At 40.8% G+C, this 18102-nt stretch overlaps 1 protein-coding gene across 21 annotated transcripts in view; it reads left to right on the forward strand.

Annotated features, from left to right (window-relative positions):
- The window catches only part of TENM4 (teneurin transmembrane protein 4), a 645160-nt gene that overhangs the window by 440208 nt on the left and 186850 nt on the right, over positions 1-18102 (forward strand). For 17 of the 21 annotated variants that reach the window (XM_046902783.1, XM_040646792.2, XM_040646975.2 and 14 more), the window contains 2 exons: positions 1415-1513; positions 3500-3735. In XM_046902783.1, coding sequence (XP_046758739.1) covers positions 1415-1513; positions 3500-3735 — 335 coding nt within the window. The remainder of the gene's footprint in view (positions 1-1414; positions 1514-3499; positions 3736-18102) is intronic. The other 4 variants (XM_040647067.2, XM_040647089.2, XM_040647336.2 and 1 more) reach the window with 1 other exon arrangement.

Raw genomic sequence — 18102 nt, forward strand, 5'->3', positions numbered from 1 at the left:
GCATATAGATTAAGGAGTCGATCTGTGCTGGCAAAAAAGCCTGGAGGCCTTCAAAAGCAGTGAGTTGAACTAAGCAAGTGCTGGCATTAGCAGCAGGAAGGTGGAGGAAGTAGAAATGGAAATGAAGGTTAAGGACATTTCAGAAGAGACAGTATCAAGGTTTGTATAATGTGACAGGGCTGGTTTCCCTTGGTATAGCATGTTACCTGAATCCAGTTTCTTTGACAGAAGAGTTCTTGTTTGAGTTCACATCATGTCACTTATATCCTGTAAGCACTTAATCCTGCATAAGTGAGAAAGTGTCACAATGCTGTTATGTTCCTTTTCCTAGTTTTGGCCAGGGAATTTATTCATATTCAGACTTAGAATTTTGATGATGGAAACAGGCATGGGCAAAATCAGGACTGGTTTTTGGTTTTAAAAAAGATGGGAAGAATGTACTTTTGTCAGATGTTGAGAACCAAGACCAAAGGTGAGAAAGACAAAATCTGTTCCCAGCTGTGCCTTTAACTTAATTCTTTATGTTCCTGCTATTCTCCTCAAAATGTATAAAACAGTTTAGCATATATAGGTCAAAAAGTGACTCATCAAAGTACATGCTGGGAAGGCTGGATACTGCAAAATACTGCTATTGTGTGCAAAGTCACATGCAGGCTTTTTAATATTCAGGCCCTGTGTATCTTGCCTATGGCCTGTATTATCCAGATTATAGCCAAAACTCTGCTATTGGAATTTGGGTTCCAGCAAAACCTTTTTTCAACTTCAACCTGTTTATCGCTGATAGACTTTTTTGTTTGGAATATTCATATTGAGCAAGAAGTTCAGAAGTTGAAATAGAGATTTCAAAATGAAACTTCTAAATATCAAGCTCTCATTGTTCCAAAGTGGACAAATAAATCAAGTTAGCAATTAAAAAGTTGTCAAATCCAAAATTGAAACAAGCAAACCAGCAAAACCATGGCACATATTCACTTGAGAACCATGAGGACATTGAACTACCAGTTATCGGACACAATGAGAGAGATGCTGTGATGTGCCTTTTCACAGTAACAGGAGTATGACAAGGTTACAGCTGTGCTGGACTGACATCTATTATTTTTTAATCCAATACTTCAGAACTTTTCGTGTGTCACCAGCAATAAATAATGTGAAATGAACAAAGGCTTCAACTTTTTTTATACATGCACATGGATGTGTGTGTTATATGTGTGTAAATGCATATATATAGTGCATATATAGAGAAGGAAACATTCTTAAGGCTGTATATGTATATGTGTAGCATTTTATACATATAAATATATGGCCCATCATTCTAATTCCATGCACAACTGCACTATAACCATTGTGGTTTATAAGATCACACTTCATATATGCATGACTCACTGGCTTCATTCATGTTTCCATATGTATGTAGAAACATAGCAAAGCAGACATTCCTAGAGACATTGCAGGACAACCTCATTGAGATGGACATACTCACCTCCTCCCGACATGACGGTGCTTACAATGATGGGTATGTGACACTTATGTGGTCTTCCTGTTTACTGTACAGTTGTTATGATCCTTGCATGAAAGCATTTGGTCATATCAATGATGTTTAAGGGCAACACCATTGCTGGCCTCTCCAAAAATGGCTTTTAAAAAATGAGGTTCTGTAAGCAATGTGTCCTGTACATATTAATGGCAGACTCATTCATATGGTAATGAGCTACAGCATTCCATTTGCTTTCTCTCCTCTTGTTTTGAAAAAGTCATTTCATTAGTAAGAAGTACCTACAGCAATTTCGAATCCCATGCAAATTCGGAATAATTTCATTTTGATCAAGATCTTAAATCACTATTGTGCTAGCAGCCTGTTATTTCATTGTTAAACTGGTACCTTATCTTACAAAAGGTACAGTGTCTACTAGTGCTATCAAATCAATCCTTTGATTGATTTAAACACCCATTCTGGCATTTTTACTTAACTTTTAATCACTCAACCTTAAAGTCATAAATAGCTTTTAACACAACAGTGCCAAAAATGTCACTGTTGTGTTGGCAGTCATAAATTGGTAGCCATACTTAACCAAAGGTCTAATTGGTGTTCGTGAACGCTGTAGGTGCCTCTTTGCCCAGACCCAATACATCTGTCTAAACAGATACTTTCTGAAGCACAGAAGAGTATCTGAGTCCTTGTAAAAATAAGTGTTTTGATGTGGACCGTTAGTAGAAATAATTGTTCTTTCTCTAATGGTCAGCAATCATGCTTTGAATACCTACAAGACCATGGCTGTAGTAGTACAAACACCTGTTTCAGATTGTTATATGTCACCTTATCTTGCATGAATCAGTGGCTTTTCTGCATGATGATGTTTTTGCATGTCATTTCCCCTGTGACTGCATAAGTGACTTCCAGGGGAAAAAAAAGAATCACATCCACTGGCTTGACTGACTCCCATGGATCCATGACTGGATTTGCGCTGGCTGAAAGTCTGGCCCTACAAACCATGGCAAAAGGTGCAAACTGCATCCTCAGTCCTCACATGTGACATCTGTATTTGACATCAGCATGGTCAGATCATGGTCAAATCTGTTGGCCACATTTATATCCCAGAACTGGAATGCCTTGTACTTCATAACGTCCCACCAAAGTTAGGTTTCTCATTAAGGATTCCCATAAATGAGCTCCCATTGAGACACTTCATTTCAGGAGCTCATGGACCACAGTGGTTTCTGTTTGCTCGGTCATAAGTCTTACAGAAAGTCTCACAGGTCCTCATAGGCTGGCTCTCAGACTGCAGTCATAAAAATGAGCAAAACGCAGTGCCTCCCAATGTGTCACTGGACAGGAAACGCTGCTGCCATTGACAGTAATTCACACTTGTTAAAGTAGGCACCAAACTGAGATGCTCTAAACCACTTTCTGGACGCAGGTGCTTTCCCCCGCTGTCTTTACACAAGGCTTGAACTCTGATTTGTTTTTTTCAGCCATCCCCTTGCCCAACCTTTAAATTTGCAAAGTGGAGACAGCATCAACATTTCCCTCTGTGACAATTTGGGTGCTGTGGAATGGCTTAAGCTCTTCTCCCCCATCTCCATTCAGCAATGCAATATCCAAAACGCTCTCATGCAGTGATCAGTCAATGAATTGGGGAACAGTCTCCCTTCTTTAACTCAACTCATGCTCCCTTTCAGTCGGAAACGTCCCTGGGAGCTGAGCAGGCCACCAGTCTGTCGTAGCTCTGCTTGGGGTCTCCATTTCACTCTAACGCCAGCTTTCCCACAGAAGGGACTCCTGCCCTTGATGAGTTCTCTGTGGCATTGTTGGCACTGTGACTTTTTTTGTGTTTGGTTTGATTTTTATTCTTCTCTTTCGTGCATGTCATCCGTGTCTTTAGCCAGCATTGTGTGGAGCTGCTGCCTTCGGCCCGGCAGCCGTCGCCATCTTCTCACCTCACGTCCCTCTTTGCATTGACTGTTGGGAGGAATCACTTGCTGTTGGTCTTTCTTCCCCCAGGCACTTCCTGTTTAAACCTGGAGGCACTTCTCCCCTTTTTTGTACAACGTCGCCGGGATATCCCCTGACGTCCAGCACTGTGTACTCACCTCCCCCTAGGCCCCTTCCCAGAAGTACCTTCTCTAGGCCTGCCTTTAACCTGAAGAAACCCTATAAGTACTGTAACTGGAAATGCGCTGCCCTGAGTGCCATTGTCATCTCGGTCACACTGGTGATCCTGCTGGCATATTTCATAGGTAAGTTTATTTCTGTTTTGTTTGTTTTTCTTTTCGCACTGCCTTTCTCCACAACATCACCCACAATGCTAATATTTGGGAACAAGAGGCTCAGGCTGATGGTACACAATAATGGGGAAATAAGGCCTCTGTTGGCTGAAGATGGTGTGGTAGGGAGGAGTATTTAGCCTAGTGCATGTGGAAGAGCTTAGCAGAGCATAAGTCATGTGTTGTGCTCCCATTCTGTGCTAGAGTGAGACAAACCTATCAGATGTTCCCAAAGCATTCAGCAAATCCTAATTAAAGCCAGCAGTAAGATGCGTGTCCCAATCATGATCACATCCAGGTCAGTGGGAATTCTTTGCCACTGATTAACAGTAGCAGGGTCAGGACCGAAGTCTGGACAGAAAAACGTCTTTTTATTCTGCCTTTCACAGCACACCCATTTAACCAACTGTTTGGAAATTCACAGTGTAACCTGAAGGAATAGGGAAGGACTGAGTCTCAATGGTAGTCCAACAGAGCCTTCTTTGACTGGGGCAAATTGGGGAATATCTGCTAATTTTGTGGAGCAGCATTGTTTTTTCTTGAGCTGTGCATGACCTGACTGTCTTTGGTTTCTAAGGGTTGTCAGTGTTCCTTCCAAAAATAATTGGAATGTTAAAAGTGAAAATTGTATTTTGCCCTCTGTAAATTTGAGGTGTTAACATTACTTTTCCTCAGTCGGACTTGATATTTGTATTATAAATGTCTTATAAAGGTCCATTCCTACCCTCCCATTTTAAGCTGTCAGCGGTGCAAACTGTGGTTGTCAGATACGTACAGATGTGGTCATAGGTAAGAATGCTGATACCTCATGGCACAAATGGGTCTTTTTGATTTCACAGTGACTTCCTGTACGCTAATGATCTATAAAGGGTTGCAGTTAGAATTACAAATCTTAGCCTGGATTGAAAGATTTTTACTTCCATTTCACAGCAGTATAATTAGCACTACCACAAAGGATTGCTTTTACTGTGCTCCTTTCATGTACACGTCTTTAATGACTGATATTTCTCCACTTCTGCCTTGTATCATACTTTGGTCACTTTCATGCCTCCTGTAAGAGGAGTAGGAATGATTAATTAACCAACATTAAATCAGCAGCGGTTTGATGGAATATGAAGTCAATTTTCATCATTCGCTGTGTACGTTTGGAATCGCCTTTCTCATTTGTCTGGTATTCTCCTTATGCCCTGAGCATGGTTCTTCTGGACATTATCTCAGTGTGTCAGAGGAGTATCGTTATAACTCAGAATAGCGATGCCTGTTAGTTGTGGTGGAGAAGGTATGTGCCATTTGATAGATGAAGAAGACGTCGGTGGCTTTGTGCTTGGTATTCTCCTGCTGAAAATCCTTTCAAAGTTCTGAAAAGTTTGGGCTTCTTTTTCAGAATCACAGTGGAGATGGTGGGCAGGTAGGTCCAGTGAGTGCTCTCCCATCCTATTATCTCCGTTCAGGTGAATTCTGCAGCACCTGCCAGGTTCTGTGGCTGGCTGGGAAGGTGCCAGCAGCGTTGATCAGGTTGAACTACTGTAATTATGGGTCATAATTGCTAATTTCTAAAGGAACTATCAATTATTAAAAATCAAATTTGATGGTTCAGCTCAGCATAAACATATTTAACAAAAGATTGTCTCTACCAGACCCTGTGTTCTAATCAACAAGCAAAAAGGCAGATATTTAATTAGATTTTGATGAAAAATTGTGTTTAATTTCAAGTATAATCAATTATTAATTACTGTAATGAGTGACTCTGGCGGGGTTTACTAATTAACTCATTTAAAAATTATGAATAACCTTTTCATTTGTAATTATTTTTTACATCCTGTCAAGTTGCAGATGAGAACTGTATCACCTAGCCCAAAGAAGAAGAATAATCGTGGAGTCAAAATGTTTGTGCTTTCATTAAGTTAAGCTGGGGCTTTCGGCACTCTGATAAAAACCACATTGTTATTTACCAAACCATTTCATTCTTTTAAATAACCTGATCTGTTTACAAAGCAAGCATTTGTTTTTCCTCTAGTTTTCTTTTCCCCTGTTTTTGCTTAGTTGCATTTTATTACAAATACTTTTCCTCATTTAAGCAAATTCAAGCAGTATTCTGCTCCTTGTGTTGCCCCACGGACCAATCTGAGTGGTAATGTACAACAGCTCCTGAGTAGAAAGGGATGGCCTGTATAGGAACACTACTTCCATCTTCTCTTGTTAGTTAAGATAACGATAGAATTGTAATGACCATTTATATTCTCCAAAACTGAGGTCATTGGAGAGATTTCCATTTAAGTGAGTGGGCTTTGGATCAGCTCACGGGATCACAGAATGACGGGATTGCAGCATCACAGAGTGGCTGAGGTTGGAGATTTCATTGGGTCCATCTGGTCCCTTGTGCTCCAGCAGGGATACCCAGAGCAGGATGCCCAGCATCATGTCTGGGGGCTTTTGGAGATCTCAGTGGAGGAGGTCACAGCTCCTCTTTGGTCCAATGGCAGTGCTGGACATGCTTTTTATACACTGATTAGTTAATGGAAATACATCAGATTAATGCCTAGGACTTCAGGTTGGATGGGGCCCTGGGCAACCTGATCTAGTGCCTGACGTAATGTTTGGCAGTGCTGCCCGGGGCAGTGGGGTTGGAACTAGATGATATTTGATGTCCCTTTCAACTCAGGCCATCCTATAATTCTGTGATTTGAGAATCACAGCATCAGACATGTCACAGTCCTCTGTTTAAAACTTAAAAACTACCCATCACATGCCCTGCCTATCTGCACAGTGGTGTGGAGCTAGAGATGTCCAGAGCTCTGCTACTGCCACCACTTTCCATGTTAGAGATGCTCAGACACACCTGGGGGTGACCATAATGAGCCATTTGGTTGTTTCTGAAGTTCTTTGCTGAAGTCTGATCATTATTATTTTTTCTTAAATCAACTGAAATGCTTCCTAAATCATTTATTTAAGGCTAAAACCCAGAGTTTCCATTACTTTAAGAAAGACTTCTTGGTATTTAATAGTCTGAGGCTCACTTATCTTACTGGGCCTTTTCAAAGAGGGGAGGAGGCATAAGTAGAAGTCCATAGGAGCTGAACGGCTGCTATCATGTGTCAGCACTGTGATCATTTTGAAGCTTTTACAGGGCTGAGTCACTGGTCCTGAGAGATAATGACAAACAAAATATAACAGGGTGTATTAAGCACCAGAAGCTGGCTTTCATTTGAATTAACTGGCTTTTGATTGACTTGTTGCCACCTTTTCAAATATTCAAAGGCAGACACCAAGGCAGCGGCAACAATGCACATCAAAGTTGTGCACACACACGGTTTATGCAAATCCTGGTTGTTCTCCAGCAACTTGTCTCATGGAGTGAGAGCACCAAAGGGAAAAGCAGTGGCAGATTGGGACTGTAACATTAAACCTGCAGGAATGGCACCGCTGGAGTCACCAAAATGAAAGGGCTCTTTAAGCAGCTTGCCACTGACCTGCAAATTTGCTGTTCCAGGAGGTCGTGGAGAGACACCACTTTGAAATTAAATTGTCCATTTTAGGATTGTCCCTTCTGCTGACAGTCAGACAAGGAACATTTTCCTGGCTTCTGGATGGCGTGGAACACTGCCTTGGAGGGGCAGTTTAGAGAGAGATGCTTATGGCAGAGATAATACCATGAGGTATGCTGCTGTCCAAATACTTCACTTGCACATTCAGTACCTGATAGATGCCAGCCCTGATAACATAGCTCTGTAAAGTCTCTGACACTGCTTGCACTGCCTGGAAGGAGGATTTCTGAGTACAGCAATAGAAATGACCTGTTTGGTCGTCCAGCTTTCTATGCCCAGCAGCTGTTTGGCTAGATCCACGGAACAGTTTCTAAATGAATTAGTGAAGGAGAATAGATTCTTTCTTCTGAAACAGAAGGTATTATCCTCTGCCTGATGGAGATTCCAGATGAGATGAGGGCACAATTTGATGTAGTTAGGCACTTGCAATTTTCCTATACTTAAGCATGTGTTGTGGTTACATTTCATGAACAGCAAGAGAGATGGACATTTGATTGAAATTAAAGTTAGGGCTGGAAAACATATTATGAAGCCAAAACAGACATTCATTTGATTGGAGTCAGAACTCTCTGCTTTTCAGGTCTCCGTTCATCTGAGCTCACTTCAGACACAGCTTCTTTCAGAAAAGAGAAGTATTACTTGCTACAGGCAGAATGCTCTGACACTAAAACCACGCTAGGACTATGATGTGTTTATAAAGTTTCTTTCCATGTATTGTCAGAAGATCACCCTGAAAGCTAACTTTAGCACAGTCTCTCTCTGATTCTTTGATGAAATGTAGTAAACACCATTTAAGGCAGCTCTCTAAAACTTAGCTATCTAGCTGGTCAGCTATGAATGTGTAATATACCAATGAATGTGTGCTTACATCCCACTTAAGGACAATAGGAGACCTTATTAATGCTTAATTCTTAAAATTGAGCTATATAAATGGGGCTATGTGCCCCACTAGTAAGGCTTTTATTCAACTTAAAATACAAATCAGTTTGTTACCCCACCAAGTTTTTCTTTTTCTGCTTTAGTATTTCCCTTCTGATCCCAGATTAAGTTCTGCATTGCTACTCTTACCATTTGTTCTTTTGATTGACAGTGATTTTTCAGTGTTTTCCATCTTATCTTAGATAAAATGCAGAAGCTCAACAATCTGTTCTAGCAAAGCCTTTACATTATGAACTCAATCTGCTACCTACAGAAGAGCTTCCAGGTCCCTTTTTGGTTTTTTCATATATTCCCCAAATTACTGCACACAGCACACTTAGTAGTGCTGAGTCTCATTTACTTTATTTTACCCTTAATCTACAAAATGGTGAAATCCATTTTGAAAAGGGCCATAGTATCATCCATAATATAGTTTATGTACAGTAGATGCTTGTAAGGCTTAACATTTCCGGATGCTGCTTGAAAGGGATCATCATCACAACCCAGTACTGTCATTTTAATGCTACAGAGCAGTGCTTGAATATGTGGCTTTTTTCTGTTAAATCTGGCTCCTGTAGTTCCAAAAGCACACAAGCATGCTTAGTGCCAGTCCCTCAATGACAATTCTACAGTTTAAATTGCATCCAGCTCTTCAGTTTTCAATTTTGAAGTAGATTCCCATACTGTCTGATTATGTATCATTGATGCAGTCTAAAAAACCCTTTTTAACTCCCTATACTCAATGACATTTGGGAAGTATGGGCCTTATCCTTCACTTGCACATGCTCCTCTTAAACTGAAGCAACCTCATTTACTTTAGCAGTTGTTTAAATGCAGTCAGAGTCAATGGCACTGGTCCCCATGTCTGCAACAGGAGCTGGACCAAGACTAGTAAAGCATTTTTAGAAATCCCTGATTCTGGAGGTTGACCTGTCTAAAGTCAGCAAATACACTCTTCCATCCATTCTGAAGTGTCAGTTCTGTTACTGAACTCCAAGTGATCTCAACAAAGCTAAGACATAAAACACGTCTCAGGCACATGGGGAGATGCTGTCACAGTGAGCTTTCAGCCTCGTTTCAGACAAGTCACAGGAATCTCTTCCAAGGTTTGTCCTGTAACAGAGGTGGGGATCACAGGGCTTTGTGTGAGCCTCAGTTGCACTGGGCTCTTGTTAAGGAACCAGGAAGGGCAGCTGCTGTGGGCACAGCTTGCCAGGTGCTGGTTGAGCAGTGTGGAGATCAGGATGCTGCCAGCAGGGATCTGTCAAAGGAAACTTTCCCTTGGCAGACCTATGGTGAGTTAATGACTTGCTGGAACATTTCAGCCCCAGTCATTTTATGGTATTACTCCTTGTTCCCCTCCACGTGCGCACACACGGTGCTGTACAAAGTGCTGGCACATCCCCAAAGTGCATCTCAGTGTAGCTGCTCTAAAGAATGTTACATATATGTTTTGCCTAACATGGCCAAGAAGAGGTATTTGGTTGTTTGTATTGTACCTGTATGCAAAGCAGTAATTAGGGATGAGAAACAAAATTAATCCAAGATTGGCTATTAGTTTCCACTTTTGCATTGCCCCGTTATCTTTCACTGCTGCTTTAGATACATGGTGATGTTAACTATAACCAACATCTTATTCACCATCATCTTCAAAGTCAAGAAGAGGTGTTTGTATTATATGCATGGTTATTTTTTGTTTTGGATTGTACACTGTATCTTTGGATAGTAGCTGCTGTTAGCTTTATAGTCCATGGGAAAAGAAATACAGGTGATCTAACAGCAGCTTTAAAATAATGGTTATAAAGATACAAGATCCCACTTCAAAGCTATTCTTCTGAAGATCAATTCATTCAGGTGGGTGTTAAAAACTTCCCCGTAGAATCTCCACGAAGGAACATTTGCTGTTTCAACCTGACTCAGATTTGCAACCTGACATTAAAAATGTTGGAATAGGAGAAGTAAGCAGTGGTGTACGCACTCTTGAAAAAGAGGCACTTCCAGAAAATACTGCTGGAAAAGAATAGGAGACTATAACAGAAACACACTTGATTTTGCTTGAGTTGCCCGTTGTGCCAAGTGGGATAGGTGTAAAACTGAGGAGTATTAAAATCGAGCTATTCCATTTGATGGCAATGCATTGTGAAGCTCAGCTGAGGAATTTCTGCTTTGCGAGTGGTTAGCACTTCTCCAAGGTCTGCAGTACTAAGGAGCATGTTCAAGCATGGCATCTTTTATGAACTGATTCAGTGTTGATTCAGAGTGGGAAGGGTGCATTCCCTTAATCCTTATTTAAAACTTTTTTTGTAAATGTTAGTGTTAAAAGCCATAAACACTCTTAAATCATGTAGCTTAGGACACTTTGGGCTGGTAACCTCCAGCTGCTTAATCCACCCTTTGCACACTGGTAAATCACATATCCACTTCAGATCATAGATTTGAACCTAGATTTGTGAGGATCTCATTAGCTCCTTCTGGACATGAAAATAATCTTGGATTTTTGTTACCAGCCTCTTCTGCTACTCCTTCAGCCTTGGCATTCCAATGGCCGATGTCCTCGCCTTGTGGACACAACTCAAAGGGCTGGAGCGCCTCTCTTTTGAAGAAAGGTGGAAGGAGATGGGCTTGTTCAGCTTGGAGAAGAGAAGGCTCCAGGAAGACCTCATTGTGGCCAATGAGGGGGACCAACTTTTTACATGGTCTGATAGTGATAGAACAAGGGGGGCTGGCTTTAAACTCAGAGGGGAAATTTAGATTAGATGTTAGGATGAAATTCTTTACTCAGGGAGCCAGTGAGGCACTGGCACAAGCTGCCCATGGAGCTGTGGGTGCCCCATCCATGGAGGCATTCAAGGTTGTATGGTGCAGCCTGAGATGGTGGGGGGAGGGGGAGGCAGTTCGATGACCTTGAAGATCCCTTTCAACCTAAGCCATTCAGTGATTCTATGAACTTGTGCTCAGTTTTGTATCTCACTGCTATGTGCTCTGCTCAGCCAAGTTTCAGATTGACTCACTCCGGATTTTAGGAAAAACAACTTCTCAGAAAGAGTGGTGATGCTTTGGCACAGGCTGCCCAGGGAGATGGTGGAGTCACTGTCCCTGGGGGTATTAAAGAAACACGTAGATGCAGCACTGAGGGATGTGGTCGGTGGTTATGGTGGGGATGGGTTGGAGTTAGACTTGGGGATCTTAGAGGTCTTTTCCATCCTTAATGATCTGATGACTCTATGCATATATCTCAGCCTTTGACAATAGCAGAGAACATTTTGTTTGGGTTGTTCACATTTGGCAGCTGTCCAGCTCTCCTGTTTATCTGTTCCGTCCTCACCGGTGTGTTTGTCTCTTGAATCATCTTGGAGTCATCTGCATGTTTATTCATCCATGCTTTTATATTTACTTACGTAACATTGATGTTAAGGTTGAATAACTTCAAGCCTGCTATCAACTGTTAAATTTCATCAGAAATGTCGCCGCTTGGTGGTTTTTCAGCAGTGCTGATGGTTTTAAGGTCTGTCAGTGAGCTTTTCATCCCCTTTGGAGATAACTGAGGAATATTTGTCAGTGTCAGTGACAGCCCTAGCTGAGCTCGCTCTTCTGACTAGTTACCCACATGAATGTATGGTAATTAAAAGCACTGAAAGGAAGCCCATTACTGAAAATGTTTCTTTCTTTCCATACTGCCTCTGTATTGCTTTTTACTGTTCTAAATGTTTGTTTCTCGAATCTGAAAAACATACCAAATTTAGGCAAAATCATACCAAGTTACATCAAAAGCTTACAAAATTGTTATTGTGCCAAAAAATGAGTAACTGTTTGCTTCCTAGTATCTATTCTTCAGAAGAGCAGTATAAATGACCTGAATTAACATACATTCACTTTTGTCATCCTTCATCAATTGAATTCCGTGTTATGTTTTCCATTATTTTGTCTGTAATAGGTGTCAGGCTACTCAGTGCAAGTGACTTGCATCCTCTTCTTTTCCCTTCTCAAATATTTGTACAACATTAACCCTGTTCTAATCTCTTGGTTGCTGGTTCACTATTAATCAGTGAGTCAGATTCTTCCTCTGCTAGCTCATCTCATTTACTGGATGCAAGTTAAATGAGCCTACAGATTTAAAAATGTTTGTCCTTGAATAGATGTAGTTTAATATCATTCTTCGTTATTAATGGACTGGAAAAAAAGTTATTTCCTGAGAAATAATTGCATTATCCTAGTTGTTTTCAAAAACCAGAAGAAAAATACTTACTGAACATCTTAGCCTTTACTAAAACATTATTAACAATTTCCCCATCTCCATCAAGTAAATAGCTGTATCATTGCTCAGCTTACTGGATTTCAGTACCCTTTTAAAATGTTCTATTGTTCTTTCCTTTTTTTAATGCTATGTGCTTTTTTGTCTTCAAGTTCTCAGCTTCCTTTATCAACTTCCTACACGATCTTAGATTTATATAGATTACCCTCTAGTTTCCTATTGTTTTGATTTTTATATATTACTTTTTATTTCTGCTCATTGTTTTATTTTGACACTGAATGAAGAGGTCCTTTTGTCTGAGTCTGATTCTCTTTCATCACTGTGGGATCTCAGGGAGGATGAGTTCCATTTCGAAGCAGACCACTGATATGATTGAATCTCTGCTCCCAAGCAGAGTGAGGCTGTGCTTCCAGAGGGCCCTATCTGATCTGGAGGTTTGTCATGAAACCAGACAGCAGTTAACACAACATCACAGTTAGCCCTTGAGATATTTGATCCATTCCTAAATTTAAGAATGTTTAATACAAAGGGGTATGAGTTTAATTTCCATCTCTTTTTAGTAAATGGAAAGATACGGCCTCTCAGCTTTTATAAGCTTTTATCAGTTGCTTTTAGTGAGTTTTTATAGTTGCTATAAGCCCCCAGAAAAGAAAATAACAGCATGCTGAACCAAAAGTGCTGACCTTGCCTTTATGGCAGTGGCACAGATGTGCTGCTATAATCTCCATTTCATGGCTTAGATTGACCTTTGCACACAGACACTGAAAAGAGATCAATTTTACAGATCTAAATATCTACGTGAGTTCTCCTCAAGTCTGTGTTTTTATTTCGTACTAATTAGTGTGAAATAACATAATTTAATTGCAGTTAAGTGGAAGGAGAAAGAAAGAAATGATTCCAGCAATGCGCTTTTTTCAGTGTCTTTAAATACCATACATTTGTGTGGGAAAGCAGTCATAAGAGTAAGCTCAGAGATGTCAGTGACAGTAAAAAACATTCCTTAGTTATAGCTTAGGGTTTATCTTCCGTTCTTTTTCCAGCATAAATTAGAAGACATCTTCAAAGCCTCATTTGCAGCCAGGTCATACATTTCTATTGGATATGTGCAGTGATTCATTTTCTAAGGTTTGTTTTCACCTGTAGCTGAAGGTGAGATATGTGTTAGGTACACATCTTTACACCGTTAAATGAAGTGGTGCTGTTAAGTAACACGGTGTAGGTAACGTGCTAGATGACCTGTGAAAAATAGAAATGTCCAACCCACTCTTTCCCTCTGTGACAAGATTTCAACAGCACTGCTTATGCTGAAACTTAAAAGCTCCGATAGGACCACTTATGCAGTTTACTTTGAGATATCAGAATCTGATGCTCAGTAAATAGGTAGGTAGAGGTTGCTGGATCTCTGTGTTTAAATGAAAATCTAATAAACTCTCTCACCGTCCCCATCCTTTCCTGCCTACCTCTTTATTTGATTTTATCATACCTTCAGTTCCAAGCGTGTCCTTATTGCAGGCAGAAGCTTGTGCCTAGGAAGATGATGAGAAGAGCATATGTTAACTGTTTTCAAATAAGATAGCACGAAGCGCAGCAGCAGCATCACACCTTGCTTGCTTGGTACAACTGTAAGCATCACTTCATTATGTAAAGAGACTCTTTAGAAAGCAAAGCAGAACCAGGCTGTTAGCACGATGATGGCTATGCTTACAGTAAGTATTTAAAAAGAAGCTCTAATTTGGCAATCAGCGGAGCAGAATCTCTTTTAGTAATGGTAGAAATTATAATGAAATCGAGCATCAAATGGTCTTCCTTGGGCTGTTGGTGGAAGAAACCCTCACAATCAAAATATAATGATATGCAAAATGGTATTAATCCCAGTGGTCATTAACAGTTTGTTCATATTAGCGTACCTTCTTCAGCCCCACTGAGGCATGGGCTACTCCAGGTTGTGAAATAAATGCTTCTGGGCATCCAGTTGGTCCAGCTTGGACCCATTTTGTACTCAAACCATCTGTAGAGAATGATCTCTGGTAGAAGGGACTCTACCATGATTTTGGCCCTGGTCAGACAACCGCTGAGTTCCTGTGCATAGGAATTCCAGCTAGCAAAGACCAAATCTGTGCTATGGACTGTCAAGTTTCAGTGCTCAGGAACATGTCTTTGTAGTGTTTAATTTGCTAGTACTGGTGCAGTCTTTGGTAAAGAAGGATCAAAGCAGAATGCTGTGCCTCTGATCCATGATGAGACAAAATTAGTATGGCCTGAGTGATTACAGGTGAATGTATCCTAAATAGATTTGTGGAAGATAGGTTCTGAATCTCTTTTGCAAAATCTTGGCTTCGGATCTGCTGCTATTGTATATCCCTATTGTGGGTACCAGGGAATGGTGACATCTTTTTCTATTAGATACAACAAACAATAGTGTGTGCTTTATCATATCCCTCATCCACATGAATCTGGCTGCCTTAAAACTCAAAAATCTGAGTTCAGACGTGCTCGGTAGGGACCTATTTAGAGTACTATAGCAAAATTGTCTGCACTGAGTGTGTTCCTTCCCTTCCCAACCCCCTCCTGTTGCTACCAACCAGGCTGCACATATGGCATCCCTAGAAAGCAATTGAACGTGCTACAATGCTGAAGTTGCCAGGGTTGAGTGGCAATCTCTTTGCAATTGTTCTGCTCAGCATTGGACCAGTGGAGAAAAAATAGCCTGTGATGGGGGAATTAAAGGCTATTACAGAGTACATATGCATACAGGGGCTGATCTAAAATCTTAATTCTGTTCTTTGCTCACTTTTGAGTGCTTGACTTGGTGAACTTTGAGTTTCTTTAGCAAACGCTTTTTTTAGGTGTAATTAAATATAAAGATGCCTGTGGGCCTTTTAAGAGCGCACTGTGGGTTGCACTTGTGAGCACTTGCCTTAATCTATGTGCTGGAATCAGTTCTAAGTCCAAGGGAACAAATCATCAGGTTGTGTTAAGTTTTGTTACTGAGAAAGAGGTTTCAGATCTGAGCCATTCACTGGGATTTATGGTACCAGAAAATACTGTGCTGGGTTTAGCCCGTTGTGCCTGGACAGACAAAACTTCCTAGTGTCATTAACTGCAATGTGTCATCTACTTAAGCATTGTCAGACTGTACGCTTGTATCCATTTGCTAAGCTTATGTACAGGCAAAAAAAAAAAAAAGGAAAAAAAAACAACAACATAATTTTCCCTCTCCGTATGTACTGTTGGGTCAATCTGCTTGGTTTTCAAATTCGTGCAAAGAAAATATGAAAATAAAAGATTCTTAGCCTGCTGTAAATAGACCTGTATACTTGTTGTGTCTGGAGCAGTTAAAGCAGTGAGATGCTCCTGTATACATGTGCAGATGAATCTTTAGGGAATCTCTCCCCAGAGTCACCAAGTCGATGGGATTCTGCTTTAGGGCTCAGTTTTGATGATGCTCGTGAGCATTCTGCCCTGATCTGCCAAATGTATAATTTTGTGCTTAATCTAAAGCACCTCCGTCATACTCTTGAAGTCACTAGATTCACTCAAGCTAAGTACAGCTTAAGTTAAACCTGTGCTTTGGGTATCGAGGGATTCTGAGATTGTCATTTTTGTTCTACAGCAACTAGCACAACCCAGGTGGGGCTCTCGTGCTTTTTTCAGCCTGCACGATGATGAGAAACACAACTGCAGTTTTCAGCTGATTTTAGGATTAAATCATAAGCAGCACTCTCTGACTCATCCTTACAATGAAATAGTGTGTGTTCAGAAGGGTGGGCAAGCAGACAAACCATCACTCCTCATTTGGACTAGGTGATCTTAGAGGTCTTTCTGAACCCTAATGATTCCCTCATCAAATTCTATATGAGTATACTGATCTTAGCATGTAAATCGAGATCTCAGAACAATAAAATAATCATAGAATCAGAGAAGTGTTGGGTTGGAGGGGACCTTAAAGCCCACCCAGTTCCAACCCCTGCCATGGGCTGGTTGACCCCCACCAGCTGCCCAGGGCCCCATCCAGCCTGGCCTTGGGTACCTCCAGGGATGAGGCACCACAACTCTCTGGAAAGCAGTGCCTGGTTTTCACTACCCTTCAATCCAGATACTATATCTAAACTCTGATCCTATCGCTGCTATGCTGAGGCAAATAAAACAGTGAGTTTTTGTGACTTTGGGACAACAAACTGTATCTTTTAGACTTTAAGCAAGCTAATCTATTAACGTGGGAAAGCAGGTTTTCTCACGGTATCTGGTAAAGATAATAAGGAAAAAGTAGCATGCAAGAGGTTGCTGATTTACCTATGTAAATTATACCCTTTTTAATTAGTGTCTCGTGGCTTATAGGTGTGTAATGAAATGTTGTTTGTAAAATTATACTGTCCACAACAGACTAGCCCAGAATTTTAGTAATTGCAGAGCAAGGCAGCAGGCCCTCTGGTAGGGCTGCCTGTCCTCATTTCTCTAATTGAAGTGAGTACCCCAATGGGAAAACTATTATTTTCTAATATTATATGCACAAATTAAAACTCCATTTAGAGGTACAGTGGGACTATCTTATAATTGACTTTGATAGTGAAGAAATATCTCAGTCATATTTATAGTAATATGGTCTCTGCCAGAAAGGGTATCTAGAAGGGAAAATATTATTTTACAGAGAAAGGGCTGAGCATGTGTAACACCAAATTTACTAGAGCTGTGGGGGCTGAAATAAGCTGCTTTAGTTCTGTAAGCTGCCTAGCAGCAGCAAAATGTTGCTGAGATCCATCTTTCAACTTCCTATTCTACTTTCACAATGGTGAGGGAAATTGCAGATTGTATTTAAGCAGACAGCTCCTTGATTAAGCCACAACACCTTTATGTCAATTTTTTTTCCCCATAGGTTGACGCTTTAAAAAATCATCCCAAAAATACCCACAAAAGTATGCTAAGCATTTAAAATGACAGTTTTCTTCCCTGTAGAAAATGAGAAACGTCCAGAAATCTCCCATAGCACTGGAGGGGCCAGTGATCATCTATTAGCAGTTTGAATGGACAGGCAATCGCTTGGAAGTCTTTGATCCCCATGGGTAATTACGGAGACATTGAATAGGAAGTGCTGACTCTTTGCATTGAACAAACATTGAGTTTAACTGCTTCGTTTTATAACACGTCTTTCCAGTCAATTCCTTGAAGGTTTCAAAGAAATGTGATGCTTCAGCTGGAAGCCTTTTTTCCTTCCCTATTAAGAGCAGTTGAGAGCTAAATTAAAATATAAAGTGTTCTCCTAAGAAGGATCTAATACTACTTGGTAGACCATCTGCTTCTGTCTTGGAAATCTTTGATACAGCTCTGCAGTGTGGAGGGGTCAGAGAATCACTGGTGTGTGTCAACTCAAAGCAAGTACATGCATTTGCAACCAAGGTTGAAGACAATTAACACAGTGCTTTGTTTTCCCAAGAGGCACTTCCCACTCTGGTGGCAACATTTTAAGAGGTAGGAAGCTCTGGATCATTTGGATTCCTTCTTTGTGTGTGGTGGTTCTGCCTGGTGGAAGGAGGAAACCCAAGTTAGCTCTGAACAAACTGCTTCTGGGGCTTGCACTGCTTGAGATCTCTTTGGGTGCAGAGGAATGGCCAAGCAGTACTGGGATGA

Source organism: Gallus gallus, chromosome 1, assembly GCF_016699485.2.
Source record: "Gallus gallus isolate bGalGal1 chromosome 1, bGalGal1.mat.broiler.GRCg7b, whole genome shotgun sequence".
NCBI classification, from domain to species: Eukaryota; Metazoa; Chordata; class Aves; order Galliformes; family Phasianidae; genus Gallus; species Gallus gallus.